The sequence below is a fragment of the Danio rerio genome, chromosome 5 (genome assembly GCF_052040795.2).
Source record: "Danio rerio strain M-AB ecotype USA chromosome 5, GRCz13ab, whole genome shotgun sequence".
NCBI lineage: Eukaryota > Metazoa > Chordata > Actinopteri > Cypriniformes > Danionidae > Danio > Danio rerio.
The window spans coordinates 4,273,885-4,289,969 of NC_141025.1; the positions used below are offsets into that span (position 1 = coordinate 4,273,885).

The following is a 16,085-nucleotide window of genomic DNA, read 5'->3' on the forward strand; positions in this document are numbered from 1 at the left end:
TTATTTATTTATTTGTTTGTTTATTTATTTATTGAATTGTGTATTTATGTATTTATTTTTTATGTATTTATTTATGTATTTATTTATTCATGTATTTATTTATTTACTTATTTATTTATGTATTGATGTATTTATTTATGTATTTATGTATTTATGTGTTTTTTTCTTTTTTTTCATTTTTTATTTTATTTATTTATTTATTTAATTGTGTATTTTTATTTATTTTTTTTTTTTATTGTGTATTTATTTATTTATGTGAGGCCAGTTGGGCCAGTAGAAAATGTCCTTAGCGTTGAACCCTGCTATACGGTGTTTATTTACAATTGATTATTATTGATTAATATTGATAATTGAGATTTCTCAACGTCAATGCTGTTAGACTCACTGAAAACCATGAAGCACTGTTTGTTTTATTTTTATCTTTACACTGTTTTCATATCAGCTTTATTTGATTCTCTATATTTGTGTATATCTACACCACTAAAATTATACAATCTTTTTAGATAGTAACTCAAGTCATCCTGCGAAATGACATCCATATCACAATATAGATCCCAGAAAAACTACATTTTGCTTAGTCCCTTTATTCATCAGGGGTCGCCACAGTGGAATGAACCACCAACTTATCCAGTATATGTTTTACACAGCAAATGCCCTTCCAGCCGCAACCCAGTACTAGGAAACACCCATACACACACTACGGCCAATTATGTTCATGCAATTGACCTATAACAAGGCAAGGCAAGGCAAACTTAATTTATAGAGCACAATCTTACACACCTGTAGTTGATCCAAAGTACTTTACAATAAAATAAACAAAGAATAAATAAAAATAAAAACTGGTGTTAAAAACATGAGGAAACACACATGTATAAAAGTAATACTAAAATACAAATAAAAAATAACATGCATGCATCATTAAAGGCAAGAGAGTAAAAATAAGTCTTTAAATTAGATTTAAAAGCATCCAATGAAAGAAAAATCCTGATGTTCAGAGAGAGACTGTTCCAGAGCCTTGGGGCCGCAACACAGAAAGCTCGATCACCTTTTAATTTGCAGCGAGACTGAGGGACAGACAAAAAAAACCGGTCACGGGATCTTAATGGTCTACAAGCTGTATAAGGCCCAGTAAGTTCACTGACATAGGCCGGGGCAGAATTGTGCAATGCTTTATAAGTGAAAAGAAGGATTTTAAAATAAACTCTGAACTCTTTAAACTCTTTATAGGTAGCCAGTGCAATGAGGCGAGGACAGGGGAGATATGATCTCTTTTCTTAGTTCCTGTTATTAATCTGGCGGCTGCATTTTGGACCAACTGTAACCTAGAGAGTGTTAACTGGGGTAGACCAATGTTCAATGTTGCAGTAGTCTAACCGAGAGGAGATTAAAGCATGTGTTACCATTTCTAAATCTTTTTTAGAAAGAAACAGATTTACTTTTGCCACCAATCTAAGCTGGAAAAAGCTGCTCTTCACAACTGCATTTACATGCTTGTCAAACTGCAAGAGTGGATCAAAGATAACTCTGAGATTCTTGGCATGTTTAGCGCATGTGTTTGGACTGTGGGGGAAACCGGAGCCCCCGGAGGAAACCCACACCAACACGGGGAGAACATGCAAACTCCACACAGAAATCTCAGCTCGCCCAGCCGGGACTCGAACCAGCGACCTTCTTGCTGTGAGGTGACATTGCTAACCACTGAGCCACCTTTACTTCATCTTGATGATTGTATTTGCTAAACATCTATAATAATATAATACAGGATATCCCGCATAGGGGTTCACGAGGTAACAGTAGGGGGCTCATAAGTTGATGAAAGATTGTAATTATCTATAGTGAATATCAAATTTAAAGCAATGACAGCCTGGATGGTGGTTGAGATATCAGCGTGATCAAATCAAAAGCTTCAATGTAATTAAATAACAGTGTTTTCTTATGCATTTCATTATGGTGATAAGCTAATATTCAATTGTTCTTTTTGGGGCAATCTAAAACAATGATGAATTTCTGTCTTCCAATTGAGATATAAAAACTAATATATATATTTATATATATTACAAGACAGATATATATTATAAGACAGATATATAATATAAGACAGAAATTCATCAGTGTTTTAGATTGCCCTAAAAAGAACACATGAATATTTTTTTACATTAGAAAACCATGAATTTAAAACAAAAAATGAATTATTTAAATATAATCTTTCCATTTTAAGGTAGCATTATTAAGAGTTTCTAAAATAAAATAAAATAAAATAAAATAAAATTAAATTAAATTAAATTAAATTAAATAAAAAATTAAATTAAATCAAAAATTTGATTTAATTAATTTAAATTAAATTAAATTAAATTAAATTAAATTAAATTAAATTAAATTAAATTTAATTTAATTTAATTTAATTTAATTTAATTTAATTTAATTTAATTATTCATTCATTCAATCATTCATTCATTTTCTTGTCGGCTTAGTCCCTTTATTAATCCGGGGTCGCCACAGCAGAATTCCAGCCGCAACCTATCTCTGGGAATTAAATTAAATTAAATTAAATTAAATTAAATTAAATTAAATTAAATTAAATTAAATTAAATTAAATTAAATTAAATTAAATTAAATTAAATTAAATATCCAAACACATGCGCTATATGGGGAATTGAGTAATTGGCCGTAGTGTATGAGCGTGTGTGTAAATTAGTGTGTGTGGGTGTTTCCCAGTTCTGGGTTGCAGCTGGAAGGGTATCTGCTGCATAAAACATGTGCTGGATAAGTTGGCAGTTCATTCCGCTGTGGCGACCCCTGATAATCAGGGACTAAGCCAAAGGAAAATGTACATATACAGCTGAAGTCAGAATTATTAGCCCCCCTGTTAATTTTTTCCCCCAGTTTCTGTTTAACGGAGAGAAGATTTATACAACACATTTCTAAACATACCAGTTTTAATAACTCATCTCTAATCACTGATTTATTTTATCTTTATCATGATGACAGTACATAATATTTGACTAGATATTCTTCAACACAGCTTAAAGGTTCAACAAAAATGATAGGCTCGATTGCTTAATTCAGCTTCATTGTAGCACGATATTTGTCATTCAAGGCCAATTTTAAAAAAAGCTCAATTCCCAAAATGTTTCTAACAAAGATATAAAATTGATTGATGACTGTAATCTAAAATAATGCTGAAAACACAAATTTGTCTTGCATTAATATTCACAGGGATAGAAGTTATCATCACTAGTGGTAACATGACCTGATTCTACAGCATCAAATCCATTGTCATCAAATTGTATCAAAGATGAACGGTCACTAAATGATCAGACATCCGATTTTCTGAAAACTAAAAAAAGAGGGAAACAATATTGCAGATGCATCTCAAAGAAGAAACTTGTGCCGTATTTATAGACCACAGAGAATTATTAAGAAAACTTAATTCCATCCGCTTGTTAAGTGGTGACGTATATAATACTGTTTCCGGGTCCAAGCTTGAGTGGGTTTGAGTGGAGAAATCATTCGTTTATGATCACGCTTTATTCCTATCACACATTAAAGTTAATAAGATCATAGTGTACACAACAATCTCTGGGCTTGCTGCATAACAAATACCAAAGTTTTAACAATTTATAAAAGAAATGAATCACTTTCTGGCCATCGGATATTAGGCATGGACATACTGTACAGGGCTCAACAATAAGGACTGCCTGGTGGCCCAGGGCCAGTGTGAGAGACACTTGGGACAGTAGACCGGATCATTACTGGCCCGATTGGGACAGTGCTGCCTTGTCAGTCACTAACATTTAATTTGTCTGTGACTATTTGTCAATTGCGTGCATTTAAAGCTTTTAAGTCTTTAAATGCTACCTTCTCTGTTATGTCGTAAACAACATATTGCTTTCTGATTCGTCTTATATGATTGATTTAACCATGATATTTTTTTTTGTTACCTGGTAACAACCAGTACAGCGTAGAAACAGCAACACGTCAGCAACATCAAATTATAAGGCTAAACGAAAATGTCTGTCTCTAGCGTCTTGGAAGTAGACATTTACATGGAAACAACACGATAAAATAAAAATTTAGTGATGTTATGCATAGTTTGCCGTCAGTTTGACAAGTCAGCCAGCTTTTGTTAAATAATTTCAAACTGCAATAAAATACCTCCACATTTTCCATACTGCTGTTTTTGTTTGCATAACACTTATATTTACAATTGTTTTTTAAGTATTGAAATTCTAGATTTACAGACTTTATTTTTGACACATTATTTAAAATATGTGGCTAAAAATAGCTATTAACTTACCTTTTTTTTTTGGTGGGGCTAGTGAAAATTTTGGCAGGGCAAGTAAAAATCTAAACCACTTGCCCGATCGGACCAGTAGAAAAAATCCTTAGCGTTGAACCCTGACATATATATTGCGATCGTGATTTTCGAAAGTATTAAATCGCTTTGTAAACGTTTATTATTAACCATTTTACGAGTCTCCCCATTCAGTTGAATAGAGCGCTTGGACCTGGAAGCCGCTTCGCGTGACGTCACACTTAACAAGCGGATAGCAACACACAAGCAACCAGCCAAAACACGGGTTTAGCACTATTCAAATTGTATTATGTTTCTGTTAGAGCCATATTTATCATGCAAATTGTAAAATATTATGTATAGTTATCGTTATTTGTTTATTGCATTTATACTGTCTACAATCAAGATAATGTTTAAATTATTATTGCATGCTTTAATTATGCCTTTGCTTATTGATAACTGATCACTTCACATCCTTGTTTTAAAGAGAGAGACGGAGTGATTCAGTTTGACCGTCGTTCCATATTGTATCGTTATATAAAGAAAAAGATGGTTCCTGCTTTGAAGAACAAATAAGTGAAGTTTATTTATAAACAAATTTCGAGAGGATCACGTGCTTATGATTGTTCACAGCTGTTCCTATCCTATCAGACGATCCTTAACTTACTATAAATAACCAGACTTTTCTCATCTCAGTATCTTCGTCTTGAAGAAACCCCCCCACCCAACCCTACTTTCCCTCCTTTCAAACGGGCGTCACGATGGCCAGCGATTAGCGCTGTTGCCTCACAGCAAGAATCCCCCTGGTTTAATTCCTTTCCAAACCAGACGGCATTTCTGTGCGGAGTTTGCTCGTTCTCCCCGTGGTCATGTGGGTTTTCCCCGGGTCCTCCGGTTTCCTCCCACAGTTCAAAAACAAGCACCCTAAACAATTAATCCAAATACTTTAGCTAAACTCTGAGTACACCTTTCAGCATACATATCTAAAGCTACAACAAGCAAGAGGGGGGAGTCATCGAGATCTACCTGAGCTTAAACTCCCCTCTCGCCTTGCAATGGGAGGGAGCCCAGGGCTCGAGGATCTTATAAGCTCAGGGCTCTCTCCCAGGACAGCAAGCCAAACAAGCTTTATTATCAATAATCAGCTAAGTGTGAACTCTTAAAACACAAGAAAAGAATATAACGACTTGGATGAGTTCGTCTCGTCAGACCGGTTACTTAAAAGGATCATATTTCCAGCTTGGATAATGGAGTGCCATTATAGTTTCGCTATCTTGAGATTCTTAACATTTACCGACAAGGCTTTCCTCAGATTATTTTCTATCACATAAATACAGGCAAAAAAAATGTCCATTTCTGAAGTTCCTCTGTAAAAATGCCAGCAGCTTTTACTACACTGTCAAAATGTAAAGACAAAAGGTCAAAACAACAAATATTTTCATGATGCTTTAACTTATTTTTATAAGTTAATCAGAGTCATACAAAGATCACCTGTATATTTTTAGACAGTTTGATTGATGTAAGTTGAGATGACTAGAACAGTTAACTAAAAAATCGGAGGCTGAAATAATTTTTGACAGTGTATTGTCCCTCAGGGACAGCACAGGGCTCAACAATAAGGACTGCCTGGTGGCCCAGGGCCAGTGTGAGAGACACTTGGGACAGTAGACCGGATCATTACTAGCCCGATTGGGACAGTGCTGCCTTGTCAGTCACTAACATTTAATTTGTCTGTGACTATTTGTCAATTGCGTGCATTTTAAGCTTTTAAGTCTTTAAATGCTACCTTCTCTGTAATGTCGTAAACAACATATTGCTTTCTGATTCGTCTTATATGATTGATTTAACCATGATATTTTTTTTTGTTACCTGGTAACAACCAGTACAGCGTAGAAACAGCAACATGTCAGCAACATCAAATTATAAGGCTAAACGAAAATGTCTGTCTCTAGCGTCTTGGAAGTAGACATTTACATGGAAACAACACGATAAAATAAAAATTTAGTGATGTTATGCATAGTTTGCCGTCAGTTTGACAATTCAGCCAGCTTTTGTTAAATAATTTCAAACTGCAATAAAATACCTCCACATTTTCCATACTGCTGTTTTTGTTTGCATAACACTTATATTTACAATTGTTTTTTAAGTATTGAAATTCTAGATTTACAGACTTTATTATGACACATTATTTAAAATATGTGGCTAAAAATAGCTATTAACTTACCTTTTTTTTTTTGGTGGGGCCAGTGAAAATTTTGGCAGGGCAAGTAAAAATCTAAACCACTTGCCCGATCGGACCAGTAGAAAAAATCCTTAGCGTTGAACCCTGCAGCAGCTCATTTCATTCATTCATTTTCTTGTCGGCTTAGTCCCTTTATTAATCTGGGGTCGCCACAGCGGAATGAACCGCCAACTTATCCAGCACGTTTTTACGCAGCGGATGCCCTTCCAGCCACAACTCATCTCTGGGAAAGATCCACACAAACACTCACACACTACGGACAATTTAGCCTACCCAATTCACCTGTACCGCATGTCTTTGGACTGTGGGGGGAACCGGAGCACCCGGAGGAAACCCACGCGAAGGCTAGGGAGAACATGCAAACTCCACACAGAAACGCCAACTGAGCCGAGGTTCGAACCAGCGACCCTCTTGCTGTGAGGCGACAGCACTACCTACTGCGCCACTGCCTCGCCAGCAGCTCATTTATTTATGAAAATCCAAATCCAGCGCACACTTCTGAAAGCATCTCGGCAATGTTCACTGCATCTGAATCCTGCATTTTTACCAGGTTTGAAGAGCTAAAAAGCATCAAACACCAGCTCAGCACCATTCATTTCTACAGCCTCTTCAGATAAACACACAGAATTACCTTTCTTTTTTCTTACTTTATACCTCTTTGCCTTGACACTTCCTACACAATCATCGCACTAAACCACCTCAAGGCAGTCGGCGGGCTCAAATAAATCTACAAGGCAGACTAAAACCGGGCAACCAGCTGCAGGAAACTAACAGTCCTCTGTTAAGTGGGTGAATTTGTCAGTCTTTGAAGAATAGGAGCCGTGACCCCTGAGTAAAGAGGGTGCGGAGCGGAGCACAGAGACCCTCAAAACACACACACACACACACACACATACATCCCTAGCAGCATGACCATTCAAAGGTAAAAGCACATGATGAAACAGGATTTACTAGCACTTTAACATGCACATACTGTATCACACATTAATAATTAAGCAGCATGAATAAAAACAATGATGTAGTCAACTAATACGGATTTAAATAGGTATCTGGTTTAATAGTGTGGAGTTGGGGTGGTGGAGGGACGCTGAAGTCAAGAGAAAACGGAGGTATGACCTGTTTGACTATTTATAGGGGTTTGCTCTTGAGCTGATTGGATAATAGAATTATTGATTGTGTGTGTGATAAATTAACCTCGACTGATCGACTGATCGTGCTCCTCCTGAAATTTGTTTAAAAACATTACTTGTCTTCATTCAAAAGCCTAAAGTTATCTGTGAGCCAGAGTTTGATTTGGCAAACACAATCTTTAAATCTCCTGAGAGTTAAGCTATCATTTTTGTACAACTACAAGATACAATTGAGGATTTCAAAAAATAAAAATACTGAGAAAATCACTTTTAAAACCATGTCCTGACAACATGTGACACGATAAGATTCCAGCGACAAGCAATTTGTCTGGCTGGACAAGGACCAAGGTCTGCAGAAGAGCATCTGTGAACACACAACACGTCAAAGCCAACTGAGAACAGGAAACTGAGGCTAAATAGAAGATTGGTTAAGCGTTGATGAGTCTCCATTTCTGCCGCACATTCAGATGGTCGGGTCGAATTTGGCATCAACAACATGAAAGCATGGATCCATTCTGCCTTGTATCAACAGTTCAGCCTTGAGCATCGTGTCAACGCCACAGCCAACCTGAGTATTGTTGCTGACCATGTCAATGCCTTTATGAGCACAGTGTCTCCATCTTCTGATGGCTACTTCCAGCAGGATAACGCACCATGTCATAAAGCTCAATCATCTCAGACTGGTTAACTGTACTCAAATGGCCTCCACAGTCACCAGAGCTCAATCCAATAGAGCACCTTTGGGATGTGTTGGAACAGGAGATTCACATCATGGATGTGCAGCCGACAAATCTCCAGCAACTCCGTGATGCTATCATGTCAATTTGGAGCAAAATCTCTGAGGAATATTTCCAGTAGCTTGTTGAATCTACGCAGCAACGGATTAAGGCAGTTCTGAAGGCAAAAGTGGGTCCAACCCGGTACTAGTAAGGTGTACCTAATAAAGTGGCCGGTGAGTGTACATTGCTTAGAAACATTACTCCTCGCAAACTTCACGATAAATATAGCAAGAAATGAATCAACAAAGCCTACTAGAACTCGTATTGATCTGATTACTTGCATATATGTGATGATAGTCGCGCTTTTGTTATTAAAACCAAACAAAACCATAATCCTCTCATCATCTCTGCTCTTCACTACGGCTCAGATTTCTAATGATGATGATGATTCCCATTATAAACCGTTATTGGACTATTATTTGATTAAAAATATCGAGTTTATGTTATTTAAGCCAAACAATTCATACAACACACACACACACAAACAAACAAACCGTCCTACATTATCCTTCGCGTCATTCATTTCAAACACGTCTATTATTAAGCCGTTGGATGAAGATAAGGACGGAAAATACTCGCGGTAATGTAATTTGCGTTTCTTTATCACTCACACACACTCATAAACACATAGTAGAGAACAAAAGAATGTGCGTGTTGAAAAATAATCGCGTTTAATCACATTAAGAGCTTGCGGCGCTGCTGTTGTGCGTGTGTTGGATGATCACACACACACACACACACACACACAAACACGCGCATTCTCGTGTTTGTTCGGTGTTATAACAGTGTGTTTTTGATCAAGAGGGTTGGATAATCTTACCGGTTGTCGTGTGGGTGTGAAGCCGGCCGGTTGGAGCTCTTCTGCGGTGTTTTTCTGCGGGAGGATCGGGAGCTGTCCTCCGCTCGCGGTGCTGAACGCTCAGTGCTGGACAGCGGCAGCCGAGAACGGGACGACTACAGCGGCAGAGCATCAGACGCAGCACCGCCAGCAGGTCAGGAGGTGGAACTGCGGCGCGCCGCAATACTGACTCATAACAACAAGAATAAAAAATCGTTCACATTTATAAACGTATGAATATGAAAAAGGCAAATGATGAAGCGAACACAATACCAATACTAACATTAACACTAATTATGATTTATAATACGGTATTAATAAAATGTGTGGGGGGAAAAACAATGTATAACAGTATAAACTCACTAGCGACACCTGGTGTGGTACCTTTAGCATATTAGCATTTCAATATAATAGTGTTGATGCTAATGTTATGAGAAGATAACTGCTTGATAACTGCTTAACTGTTAATAATATAAAGTAATAAAGGTTATGTATGGTAGCAAACGTATAATTTCACTTACCTCAAAGTATTAAGAGGGAAAGTAACAGTTTCCACAAAGCTGATAATAATAACAAACATGTTACGCAGTGTGTAAAACATATTTAAAAACATACAAAACAGCTATTGTGTACTTTATTACACATTCACAATAATAATAGTTTTAAATGTGTTCATAAAATGTGTGGGGGAAAAACAATGTATAGCAGTATAAACTCACTAGCGACACCTGATGAGGAGCACGTTAGCATTTCTATACTAATAGTGTTGATGCTAATGTTTCATAATGAGGACAGATTAATTGTTGAAACCATTGAAACAGCAGCATTTTTATAAAAAAATATGAAATCCTATATAACATTAAAATGCATTTACTGTCACTATTATTCAAGAAAATAATCTTTGTATGTGTGTGTTACTATCTATCTATCTATCTATCTATCTATCTATCTATCTATCTATCTATCTATCTATCTATCTATCTATCTATCTATCTATCTATCTATCTATCTATCTATCTATCTGTCTGTCTGTGTGTCTGTCTGTCTGTCTGTCTGTGTGTCTGTCTGTCCTGCAGATCTTAGCTCCAACACTAATCAAACACACCTGAACAATCTAATCAAGGTCTTACTAGGTATACTTGAAACACCCAGGCAGGTGTGTTGAGGCAAGTTGGAGCTAAACCCTACAGGGCACCGGACCTCCAGGAACGAGATTGGTGACCCTGATCTAGGCTATCTATAAAAAGATTTAAATATAAGTGTAAAATAAATTCAAAATAAATAAAAAAAAAAACTGTTATTTTGTTCTTTATTACACTTTCACAATATGATTTTTTAACAGTATAAATTGTGTGGGGGAAAACAATCTATAACAGTATAAACTCACTACAAAGACAGAAAGAGGAACTGCGACAAACTGCACTTACTGACTTAAGAGGAAGAAAACTGGTCATATTTATAAACTTATGAATCTGAAACAGACAAATGATGAAGCAGTAATAATACTAAGAACAATGATTCATTAAACAATGTGGGGGGGGGGACAATGTATAACAGTAATGAACTCACTAGCGACACCTGGTGTGGTACTTTTGATGCTAATGTTATTATATGACGATAACTGCTTAATTGTTTTTAATATATAGTGATAAAAGTTATTTATAGTAATAAAAGTATATATAATTCCACTTACCTCAAAATTTTAAACGGGAATGTAAGATAGTTTCCACAAAGCTGATAATAATTACAAACATGTTGCACGATATGTAAGATATATAAAAAAGAAAAATACAAAACTGTTATTTTATACTTTATTGCACTTTCACAATAGTTTTAAATGTATTAATATGTGTGGGGGAAATAATGTATATTGCTATAAACCCACTAGCAACACCTGGTTAGGTACTTTTAGCACATTAGCATAGTGTTGATGTTAATGTTTGATAATAATTTGTTGAAAAACCTGTTGAAACAGCAGCATTTTTATATTAATTGGAAATCCTATATAGCTTCAACATGCATTTACTGTCACTATTAGTCAAGTAACAAAATATATATAATACTTTATTATTTATATCCATATTAGACATAAATGAATGTACCAGATTGCTTAAAAAAAAAAAAATATTAGATTATTACCATAATTAAATGCATGAGAATATGCAGTTATTTAATTACAGTTATACAATTAAATCAATATTATGTAGAATTATGTTACATAACAATATAAGCTCACTAGCGACACCTGGTGAGGTATTTTAGCACATTAGCATGTCTATATATATATATAATAGTTTTGATGCTAATTTTGTATAAAGATGACTGCTATTAGACAATATACAGTTGAAGTCAGAATTATTAGCCCCCCTGAATTATTAGCGCCCCTGTTTATTTTTTTCCCCAATTTCTGTTTAATGGAGGGAAGATTGTTTCAGCACATTTCTAAACATAATAGTTTTAAAAACCTATTTCTTATAATAGATTTATTTTCTCTTTGCCATGATGACAGTAAATAATATTTTACTAGATATTCTTCAAGACACTTCTATACTGCTTAAAGTGACATTTAAAGGCTTAACTAGGTTAATAAGGTCAACTAGGCATGTTAGGGTAATTAGGCAAGTTATTGTATAACGATGGTTTGTTCTGTAGACTATCGAAAAAAAAATAGCTTAAAGGGGCTAATAATATTGACCTTAAAATAGTTTTTAAAAAATTCAAAACTGCTTTTATTCTATCCAAAATAAAACAAATAAGACTTTTTCTAGAAGAAAAAATACTATCAGACACACTGTAAAAAATTCCTTGCTCTGTCAAACATCAGTTGGGAAATATTTAAAAAAGAAAAAAATTTATATCATTAATATAATAATATCATTATAAAACATTAGCAACACTGCTAAACAGAATTATATTATTTATTATTATACATTACACTATTTAATTCCACTTACCCCAAATTTTTGAAGGGGAATCTAACAGTTCCCACAAATGATGACAATAAAAACAAATATGTCTTATATGCAGCAAATCATTAAATCAGACTTATTTCTGTTTACTGTAGTATTTATTCATTCGTTTTCCTTTGGCTTAGTCCCATAATTAAACACGGGTCGCCACAGCGGAATAAACCACCAACTTAAACAGCACATGTTTTACACAGCGATGCTATTTCAGCACTGGGAAATGTAGTATTTGCTTAAGTTAAATTTAAATGTAAAATAGCCTAAATAAAAAATACAAAACAGTATTTTGTACTTTATTAAACATTCACAATATTAATAGTTTTAAGGGATAAACGATACAAATAAATGCAGCCGTGGTGAGTATAAAACACTATAAAAGAGGGAAAAACTATTCTTTAAATTATGTCTTGCGTTTTCCAATTTTTATTGTGATACTTTTTATTTATTTATTTATTTATTTATTTATTTATTTGTTTGTTTGTTTATTTATTTATTTATTTATTTATTTATTTAATATCTATTTATCTACTTTTATCTATTTTGTTTTTCTAAGCTAAGTCAACTTGATGCTAAACAGTTTATCTAATATGCATCACAAAAAAATATGGTATTTATGTTTATTAATACTTTTCGGAAAGTACAGAAGATTACATGTATGCTATGAACAACAAACCAAGAGAAAAATTTGACATTTGTTCCTTGAGGGAATTCTGAAATGTGTTGAAAACACCAGCAAAACTATCCCAAGCTAAAATTACACATCATAACGTAAACAAGGCACAGAATGTTACAGATAACGCATCTGATTGCATCACGCTCACATTCAATGAAATATTTAAGAGAATTACAAAACAACAGTATAAACATACACTGCGACTTCATCAGTAAGGCATTAAATGGCATCTAAAAACTCATATTACGTATATAGCGAATGACTAAAATAACTGATATAGTGATATATATATATATATATACACATACATATATACATACATACATACTTAAAGGCCACTTTATTAGATACACCTGTCCAACTGCTCATTAATGCAAATTTCTGACCGGTGATTTAAGTGACTTTGAACGTGGAATAGTTGTTGGTGCCAGACAGGCTGGTCTGAGTATTTCAGAAACTGCTGATCTGCTGGGATTTTCACGCACAACCATCTCTAGGGTTTAGAGAATGATCCGAAAATGAGAAAATATCCAGTGAGCGGCAGTTCTGTGGGCACAAATGACTTGTTGATGCCAGAGGTCAGAGGAGAATGGCCAGACTGGTTCCAGCTGATAGAAAGGCAACAGTAACTCAAATACAACCGAGGTCTGCAGGAGAGTATCTCTGAACACACAACACGTCCAACCTTGAGGCAGATGGGCTACAGCAGCAGAAGACCACACCGGGTGCCGCTCCTGTCAGCTAAGAACAGGAAACTGAGGCTACAATTCACACAAACTCACCAAAACTGGACAATAGAAGATTGGAGAAACGTTGCCTGGTCTGATGAGTCTCCATTTCTGCTGCCACATTCAGATTGTCGGGTCAGAATTTGGCATCAACAACATAAAAGCATGGATCCATCATGCCTTGTAGCAATGGTTCAGGCTGGTGGTGGTGGTGTAATGGTGTGGGGGAGATGTTCTTGGCACACTTTGGGCTCATTAGTACCAATTAAGCATCGTGTCAACACCACAGCCTGCCTGAGTATTGCTGCTGACCATGTCCATCCCTTTATGAGCACAGTGTACTCATCTACTGATGACTACTTCCAGCAGGATAACGCACCATGTCATAAAGCGTGAATCATCTCAGACTGGTTTCTTGAACGTGACAATGAGTTCACTGTACTCAAATGGCCTCCACATTCACCAGAGCTCAATCCAATAGAGCACCTTTGGAATGGGGTGGAACGGGAGATTGGCATCATGGATCTGCAGCTAACAAATCTGCAGCAACTGTGTGATGCTCTCATGTCAACATGGAGCAAAATCTCTGAGGAATATTTCCAGTAGCTTGTTGAATCTACACAGCAACGAATTAAGGCAGTTCTGAAGGCAAAAGAGGGTCCAACCCGGTTCTAGTAAGGTGTACCTAATAAAGTGGCCGGTGAGTGTACATATAAATCACTGATATATCGAGTGCTGGTATTCAGAGTTTGAAATCATTCTCCTCTCTTTTGAGATGTCGATCATCTTCTCTGATTTCTGATAAATAATTAAAAACTAATCCAGTCTCCGAGCATCATTGCATGCGTTTATGAGAAATTGTCTTAAAAACCTGCCGTTATACATTACAAATATGTCTCCTTGATGAATTCCTCTTGTAACATTAAATAAAGCTTCTGCTAAAGGCATAATATACTTGGTCATCTCTATAGCTTAGGGAGAAAACATTATGATTGGTCATTGTATTGAGAGAGTGTGCTGTCATTGGCTGTAGCTGTGGGATGAAGCTTTTCGATTGGCTATCATTCTGAGAGCGTGTGATGTTGTTGGCTGTAGCTGTGGCTTGAAGTCTTTTGATTGGCTGTTGTTTGAGAGTGCACTATCATTGGCTGTATAGCTGGAGGATGAAATGTTATGATTGGCCATTGTTTTGAGAGCGTGTGCTGTCATTGGCTATAGCTATAGAATGAAGTTTTATGATTGGCTGTCATTCTGAGAGCATGTGCTGTCATTGGCTGAATCTATAGACTGCACGTTTTGATTAGCTTTCATTCTAAAAGTGTCTGCTCTCATTGGCTGTAGTTGTACAATGATTCAAGTGTTATGATTGATTTATTCTGAGAGAGTGTGCTGTCATTGGCTGCAGCTGTGGGATGAAGTGTTATGATTGGCTGTAGTTTGAGAGAGTGTGCTGACATTGGCTGTAGCTGTGGGATGAAGTGTTATGATTGGCTGTAGTTTGAGAGAGTGTGCTGTCATTGGCTGCAGCTGTGGGATGAAGTGTTATGATTGGCTGTAGTTTAAGAGAGTGTGCTGTCATTGGCTGTAGCTATAGGATGAAGTTTTATGACTGGCTGTAGTTTGAGAGTGTGTGCTCTCATTGGCTATAGCTGTGGGATGAAGTGTTATGATTGGCCGTCATTCTGAGAGTGTGTGCTGTCATTGGCTGTGGAATGAAGTTTTATGATTGGCTGTTATTTTGAGATTGTGTGCTGTCATTGGCTGGAGCTGTGGGATGAAGTTTTATAATTGGCTGTCATTCTGGGAGAGTGTGCTGTCATTGGCTATAGCTGTGGAATGAAGCTTTATGATTGGCTGTCATTTTGAAAGCGTGTGCGGTCATTGGCTGTAGCTGTGGAATGAAGTTTTATGATTGGCTGTCATTTTGAGAGCGTGTGCTGTCATTGGCTGGAGCTGTGGGATGAAGTTTTATAATTGGCTGTCATTCTGGGAGAGTGTGCTGTCATTGGCTGTAGCTGTGGAATGAAGCTTTATGATTGGCTGTCGTTCTGAGAGCGTGTGCTTTCATTGGCTGTATCTGTAGATGGAAATTTTTTGATTGGCTGTCATTCTGAGTGCATGTGCTGTCATTGGCTGTATCTACGGGACAAAGTTTATTGATTGGCTGTCATTCTGAGAGCGTGTGCTGTCATTGGCTGTAGCTGTGCGATGAATGTCCGTGAGTGACTGCCTGCACGGCTTGTTCAGGAACCAAACTTGGGTCTGAAAGGATTGATGTGGAAGTGCTGAGCAGACGAAGTGAACTCAAAACAGCTGGAAGATGAGAGACAGAAGAAATTATTAATCCACAGAATTCATTTTCCTTATTTAAGTAATCTACACTGTTTAGTATTGTTCCTTTTTTCAGTCATTTATTTCTCATTTATTGTATATTT

The 16,085-nt window shown here is 36.2% G+C and overlaps 2 protein-coding genes and 2 long non-coding RNA genes across 17 annotated transcripts in view; 1 reads left to right on the forward strand and 3 right to left on the reverse strand.

Annotated features, from left to right (window-relative positions):
* srrm3 (serine/arginine repetitive matrix 3) overlaps window positions 1-9,373 on the reverse strand; it is a 187,612-nt gene extending 178,239 nt beyond the window's left edge. For all 8 annotated transcript variants that reach the window (XR_015490753.1, XR_015490752.1, XM_087253217.1 and 5 more), the window contains exon 1: window positions 9,266-9,373. The gene's annotated coding sequence lies outside the window, so the exon portion shown is untranslated. The remainder of the gene's footprint in view (window positions 1-9,265) is intronic.
* LOC147843792 (uncharacterized) overlaps window positions 1-16,085 on the forward strand; it is a 1,319,745-nt gene that overhangs the window by 828,238 nt on the left and 475,422 nt on the right. The gene's annotated exons all lie outside the window — the stretch shown is intronic.
* On the reverse strand, window positions 11,081-12,120 carry LOC147843801 (uncharacterized). The gene is made up of 2 exons (XR_015490992.1): window positions 11,938-12,120; window positions 11,081-11,806 (listed from the first exon to the last, which is right to left on the reverse strand). It is a non-coding gene; the product is annotated as an uncharacterized LOC147843801 (long non-coding RNA).
* The window catches only part of mlxipl (MLX interacting protein like), a 160,096-nt gene continuing 156,863 nt past the window's right edge, over window positions 12,853-16,085 (reverse strand). For 3 of the 7 annotated variants that reach the window (XR_015489898.1, XR_015489897.1, XR_015489896.1), the window contains exons 18-19: window positions 15,403-15,963; window positions 14,294-15,345 (exon numbers count right to left, since the gene is read on the reverse strand). Coding sequence is in view for 4 of the 7 variants with exons in the window: in XM_087251063.1 (XP_087107189.1) it covers window positions 15,839-15,963 (125 nt within the window). In the remaining 3 variants the exon portion in view is untranslated. 7 annotated transcript variants of the gene reach the window in all.